Genomic DNA, 7,022 nt, shown 5'->3' with positions numbered 1-7,022 from the left:
TTTAGTACCCAAAATGAAAATTTATAAAAATTGGGTGATGAACCATAAATTTCCCATTATAAAATTTCTTTATGAATGTACTTTTGCAATTTTTATTGATTTATAGGTGACTTTTTAATAAATTTTTTTTTTAATGAGGAATTGTCTCATTTAATAATTTTTTTCATATTTGAATTTCAAAAGATAATTAGCATAGACACACATCTTAAAAGATAAATGAGAACCTCCTCGTATTGTTGATTGCTTGTGTTAAGATTTTATGCACCTGTATTCGTTTTTTCATGACTAAAATTCTTTCAAGGTTATAGTTTTTTTTTAATAATGTTATTTTCATAATTAGAATTTGATTTTTTTTTTGGTTTAGAGTGTAACATTCTTTTATTATTACATTTAAGATTTATTAGCGTAAGAAACATATTTTTAATAAAACATATTTTTTAAAATATTAATAATTGTTGCTACAGTATACAATAATAGGAGAAGATAGGGTAGAGATGAGAAAGATTGACAAAGTGTATATGATAGTTTTAAAAGAGGTTAGTTCAACTTAAGAGTTGGAGAGCTAGAAATGGACAAGATGATAGACTGATTACTAAGACGATCAGAACTTAAGAAAGTGATTATTTTTATCGTTAAAGAGGATATTTATAAGAGATCCTCTTATTATCTGGTAGGACTCACTTGATGTTTGAGATGTATTCACAATCGAAGAAATGTATGTATCCAAAAATCACGTACCTAATGAGATAGGTAATGAGATAGGTTGTTGAGTGGGTAACTTCACCAAAGAAGCGGATGGCTAGGCCTTCCTCGAAAGGGAACAAATGATCAAGAGGTCTTGATGACCAAAGGGGTATACAGGTTGATTTTGGTAGCTTATTATATTGACAAGTGTTCAAGTGCCGAGATATAACAATAATAATCAAGGAAAATATTTGATATGTACTTGTTTATCAAACTGAGCGTCTTCTTCAATTTATCTCTATTTATTTATTTATTTGGTAAGGAAGTAAAAGGTATCATATGAAACAACATTCACACAGAGTCTCAAAATTTTCCCATTAGATTCAATCACATTACTCGTATAATACCATCCGGAATCCAACAACAGTTTCTAGTAATAAGCAAGAAAACAGACTGAAAATGAGACCACAAATCCAATACTTTCAGTTGTTGTCATCAGTAGTAGTGTTTGATGTAGCAGAAATATGCATTTTGAGCTTCTCTAATTCCAATCTCAGCTTCTCATTCTCCAATCTCAGCTTCTCATTCTTTAACTCCAATCTCAGCCTCTCATTCTGGTGCAACAATGGATCTTCTTCATTGATCACTTGAATCAAATTCAAGTTATGTTCCCTTTCACGCTCTAACTCCAATCTCAGCCTCACATTCTCCTTCTCCAATTCATCTTCTCTGTCGATCGTTTCAGCTCCAGGCTGGTTAATTATTTTATTCAACTTCTCCTTTTGATCATCCAAACTAGTCTTCAATGCCATCAGTTGGTTCACCATTGTTTCTGCATTAACTTCATTGCCACGGCCACCTGCAGCCGGTTGTTGTTCTTCACCATCATCGTCACATGGAATCACCGCTTGTGTTGACTCCACGGGGAATACAGGGTCATGCACCTCAAACTCCTCGTCTTCATTGCCGTTCCCTTCAATTATCGATGACATCCGATGGTTAAGGAGCAGACCAGACGCCCAGTCCCCATTAGGATCACAATCCACACCTTTCTCAAGAATCTTGCTTGCTGCCCTATACCTTTCTTCAACACTAGGCAATCCACGCAGCAAATTCTCCGCAAGAAACTTCGAAGTACCATTGCAACTCTCAAAGAAAGGATGTTTCAAAAGCTTATCTGCAGAGGGTCGGTTTGCAGGATCTTTATGGAGACAAGAAGCAGCCATGTCTTGAAAAGTTTCTGAAAACTTCTTGGTGGAGACAAGAGCAGTTATACCGAAATACCATATATCAGCTTTGAAACTATAGCCTTTATGTGAATGAATCACCTCTGGGGCCGTCCCATATTGAGACGAAAATGTCGAAGAACCTAATCTGTAAACCGAACTCGACGCATAGAACGATGACGAAACACCGAAATCCGCAAGCTTAACACGTCCGTTGTCGTCCAACAAGATGTTACTGGCCTTTATATCTCTATGCAAATACCCTTGGCTGTGAAGATACGATAATGCAGTCAGGGTTTCTTTGAGAATAATGGCAATGCATTGCTCTTGTATGCCATTGGGGGAAGAAGATGAGATGATGGACTCTAAAGAACCGCCGGACATAAAGGGCATAACCACCCAGATACGGTTGCCGGCGGTGAAGGAACAATGAGGGTTGAGGATGTTGGGGTGAGAAGGAAGCGAGGAGGTGTTGGTTTCACGTCCGACAAGGTTGCGGAAACCGGCGTTGGACTGATCAAGATCGATGGATTTAATGGCAACAACATTTGAATTGATGGGAAGACATTGGGCTGTATAAACTTTAGAACAAACACCAGCACCGATTTCAGCAATGATGTTGTAAGAGTTGGAATCTAAAGGGAACTGAAGCTTGGGATGTTCTTCTTGTTCATACTCCATGAGCTTTCTTTCTTTGAGATTGGGTTTGGTGGGAGGATTCTTGAAACTAACGATGAGGGAGAGAGAAGGGGTTTAAGGAAGCTTTTCTTGTGAGGTTTTCAAAGGAAAGAAGCCAACGGTGATTTATCTTTGAGATGATGCATGAAAATTTACAATTGCTCCATCCCTATATCTATAATCTATCTTCAATGCGAATTTAGAAAAAAATTTGAACCCACCAAAAATTCCTTTTATTTTTCAACATATTATTAACTCCATATTTAAAAATAATTTTAAAAAGTGAAAAAATATATTATAGTAGTTATATTAAAATAAAAGTTGTGATATTGTGAACTTATTTGAAGTTTTATTTTAATTTCAACATTAAATTGAATTTCGATTTGTTATTAGGGATTAATTTAATTTTTTATCTTTTAAGTGAGGGATTAATTGTGTAATTAACTTTTTTATTTTAAACTTTAGTTAAATTAGTTTTGTGTGTTGATGGTTTATTATTATTATTATTATTATTATCATTTGTTATGAATATCTTATTAAGTGGATGTCCATCAAGATTGTTGACACCATTTTTTGGATGGAAAATGGGGTCGACTTGGGTTTTGACGAAAACGAAAAAAACGGGAGTCGCCACCAATCCTTTTTTATGAGGTGTGATTGGATCACCTCGAAAAGTTGTTGTTTCTAATAAATATTTTGATTTTATGAAAACAACGATTTTGGTCCACGAAATTCAGAAAACAGGTTCGGGAGTCGATTACGCACGAGGAAGGATTAGCACCCTCGATACGCCCAAAATTGGTACCTAGTTGATTACTTAATGTCATAATGTCGAAAATTGAGAACTTGGAAAAATTAAAAATATGATCCTTGTATTAAAATGAATTTTTTTTAAAAAAAATGGCATATTCCACGTTAATCGAGAAAGAAAGCATCATATCCAGTAAGTTAGGACACAATGTCTCGAATTCCCAACACGTAAAAATGCCAAAATTGGTACCTAGTTGATTACTTAATGTCTTAATGTCAAAAATTGAGAACTTGGAAAAATTAAAAATATGATCCTTGTATTAAAATGAATTTTTTTTAAAAAAATGGCATATTCCACGTTAATCGAGAAAGAAAGCATCATATCCAGTAAGTTAGGACACAATGTCTCGAATTCCCAACACATAAAAATGCCAAAATTTTACTCATTTAAAAAATATTTTAGCCATCTCGGGTTTAAAAATAAGATCACAACCAGTAAGTTAGGACGCGGTTTTTTTTCTTAAAATCCCGAGATCATTTGAAATTTGAGTTCGAAAAATTTGTGCATTTAGATTTATCGTGAAAATCGAAACCCAGTAAGTTAGGGTACGATTTTCTCAAATCTAAACACGAAATGCCATTTTTAAAACAAATCTTGTTATATCGAGTAAAATGAAACACGAAATCGTAGTAAAGAATGTGAAAGCAAATTACATTTTGTTATGCATGAAAAATCATAATGAACATGAAAGTATGATATGGACAACGATAACAACATAAAATAGATAAAAAGTCAACCTTACAACATACAAACAATAAAATATAAAAACGAATAAAAATTAAAAACATTCATTCAAAATAATAATGGAAATGAAATAAATAGAAAGTAAATACAAAATAAAACAATAGTAATGAATAAAAATATAATATATATATGTATGTTAGAATTATAAAGTATAAAAAATATACGTATGTATATATAAGAATATGTAAGCATGTATATATACATAGATTATAAAATATAGATATGTATATAAAAATGAGTATTTGTATTAAATAAGTTGAAAATATATATATATATATATATACGTATACATATATAAACAATTATATAATAATAAAACATATATATCTAGAATTTACATAAGTAAATAAAAATAAAAATAACTATAATAATAACTATAATAATAGTAAATATGATAATAGTAATAATAGATATAATAATAATAACTAAATAATAAAATTGCTAAAATATAGACTAAATTGAAATAAAAACGAAAATATTGGGCGAAATCGAAATAAAAAAGGATTAGATTGTAATAAGTGCCAAAATAAGGGGGACCAAAATAGAAAATAAACCAAAGTCCCCAAAACGCGGCGCAGTAGTGGACCGAATTAAAACAAATATAAAACTTTGTGGCCAGATTAAAAATAAAAGAAAATAGCGAAAATGGGCCAAATTGCGACACGCTTCAAAGTCAGAGGGACTGCACGCGCAATTATACCCTTTAAAGAAAACACGCGGATCCTGAGACGCGGGTCGGGTCGTGCGCGTGGGTTTCCCCCCAAAACGCCATCGTTTTATATTCGATATAAATATATAAAAAAAGCCCTAAAAATTTCAGATTTCTTCCCTTTTTCAGAAAAAAACAGAGAGCTATAACTCTCTCTCAAATCTCTCAGATTCGGCCAGATGTGCCGCCGTTGGCTCCACCGTGAGAGGTGGTCGGAGGCGCCTAACGGTCGGGCTTTCATCCCCGTTTCAAGCATCAACTGAAGGCCCAAATTTTACGGCCTTAGGACTATGGAGCGGAGCTCCAAACACCACCTTCCTAGTCTGATTTCGGTAACCCGAAGAGGGACTCCGGCGATGGTACTAACGGGCATTCCGGTACCGTTTCCTTCTCTTGGTTTTTTAAATCCACTTCTTTATTTGTAGATATATAGAGAAAAAGAAAAAAATAAAACGAAAATAAAAAAAAGCAAATCTGGAATAGGGAAATCGCAAATCACCTTCAAAATTTTTTCTGAATATCTTTGTAAAAGAGGGGAAAAACCGAACCCCTTACACTGATAATCCTTGGCTTTTTATAGCCTGAAAATTACATGTTTTTCTATTATTTTTCTATTTTTTGTTGCTGTTGTTTGGTTGCTTTTTTGTTTTCTTCCTTGCAGGTGACGGCGTAAGTGGATGGGTCGACATGACCGTGGCGGTGGTGGCGTGGCGTTGGCGGCGACGTGACATGGCGGCAGTGGCAGAAGGCCAAGGGTCAGAGGGCGGCGCCGGAAGACTAAAGGTCTAAAGACCTTAGGTACGACGCTAGGGTTTCTTTTCTGAAACCTTAGCTTTGAGGGGGGTTGGGCCAGTTGGGCCTTGTTTTGGGCTCCGGGTTAGGCTAGGTCTAGGTGGGTTTGGAATTGGATCAAGGGTTTAATTATTATTTTGGGTTTGGTTCTGTAATGGGCTAGGCTAGTTGGGTCTGGATTGTTTGGGCTTGGGCAATAATTGGGCTTGTACAGCTGCCCCTCTTTGCTCGTTATCGTGTAATGAGAACAGAGCAAAGACTAAGAAAGACCAATTTTGCCCGGTCTCGCCGATTCTTGGCTTCTCTTGACGCTTCTCTTTAAGTAGCTTCACTCCAGTCCACTGGGTCGTGTTGCTTCAATCCACTCTACTGCACTTCAGGAAGATCTGATTTGTAGCTTTAATATTCTTTGCAACAACTTCAGGGGAACGAAATTTATGTTTTCAGTCTATTCCAATGCAACATTAAGGATATAAGGCCTGATACGATCCACTCTACTGTAACTTCAGAGAGATAAGATCTGTGGCTTTAATCCGCTCCGCTGCAACTTCAGGGAGATAGGATTACTAGCTTCAATCTACTCCGCTGTAATCTCAGGGAGATAAGATTACTATCTTCAATCTGCTCTGCTGTAATCTCAGGGAGATAAGATTACTATCTTTGATCTGCTCCGCTGTAATCTTAGGGAGATAAGATCTGCAATTCTTCGGTCTGCTCCACTGTAATCTTAGGGAGATAAGATTACTATCTTTGATCTGCTCCGCTGTAATCTCAGGGAGATAAGATCTGTAATTCTTCGGTCTGCTCCACTGTAATCTCAAGGAGATAAGACCTGATACGATCCACTCTACTGTAACTTCAGAGAGATAAGATCCTTTAATCCGCTCCACTGTAATCTCAGGGAGATAGGATTACTAGCTTCAATCTGCTCCGTTGTAATCTCAGGGAGATAAGATCTGAAATTCTTCGGTCTGTTCCACTGTAATCTCAGGGAAATAAGACCTGGTGCGATCTATTCTATTGTAACTTCAGAGAGATAAGACCCTTTAATCCGCTCCACTGTAATCTCAGAGAGATAGGATTACTAGCTTCAATCTGCTCCGCTGTAATCTCAGGGAGATAAGATCTAAAATTCTTCGGTCTGTTCCACTGTAATCTCAGGGAAATAAGACCTGGTACGATCTACTCTACTGTAACTTCAGAGAGATAAGATCCTTTAATCTGCTCCACTGTAATCTCAGGGAGATAGGATTACTAGCTTCAATCTGCTCCGCTGTAATCTCAGGGAGATAAGATCTAAAATTCTTCGGTCTGTTCCACTGTAATCTCAGGGAAATAAGACCTGGTGCGATCTACTCTACTGTAACTTCAGAGAGAT

At 35.8% G+C, this 7,022-nt stretch overlaps 1 protein-coding gene across 1 annotated transcript; it reads right to left on the bottom strand.

The window, feature by feature from the left end:
• Nucleotides 1-1,053: 1,053 nt before the first annotated feature.
• LOC107916170 (serine/threonine-protein kinase BLUS1) lies at nucleotides 1,054-2,786 on the bottom strand. The gene has a single exon (XM_016845320.2). The coding sequence runs from the start codon at nucleotides 2,589-2,591 to the stop codon at nucleotides 1,167-1,169; it is 1,425 nt and encodes a 474-aa protein (XP_016700809.1). The 5' UTR covers nucleotides 2,592-2,786; the 3' UTR covers nucleotides 1,054-1,166.
• Between the last annotated feature and the right edge of the window lie 4,236 nt (nucleotides 2,787-7,022).

This window comes from Gossypium hirsutum, chromosome D10 (assembly GCF_007990345.1).
Source record: "Gossypium hirsutum isolate 1008001.06 chromosome D10, Gossypium_hirsutum_v2.1, whole genome shotgun sequence".
Classification (NCBI taxonomy): domain Eukaryota; kingdom Viridiplantae; phylum Streptophyta; class Magnoliopsida; order Malvales; family Malvaceae; genus Gossypium; species Gossypium hirsutum.
This window is presented reverse-complemented; position numbering and strand designations above follow the sequence as displayed.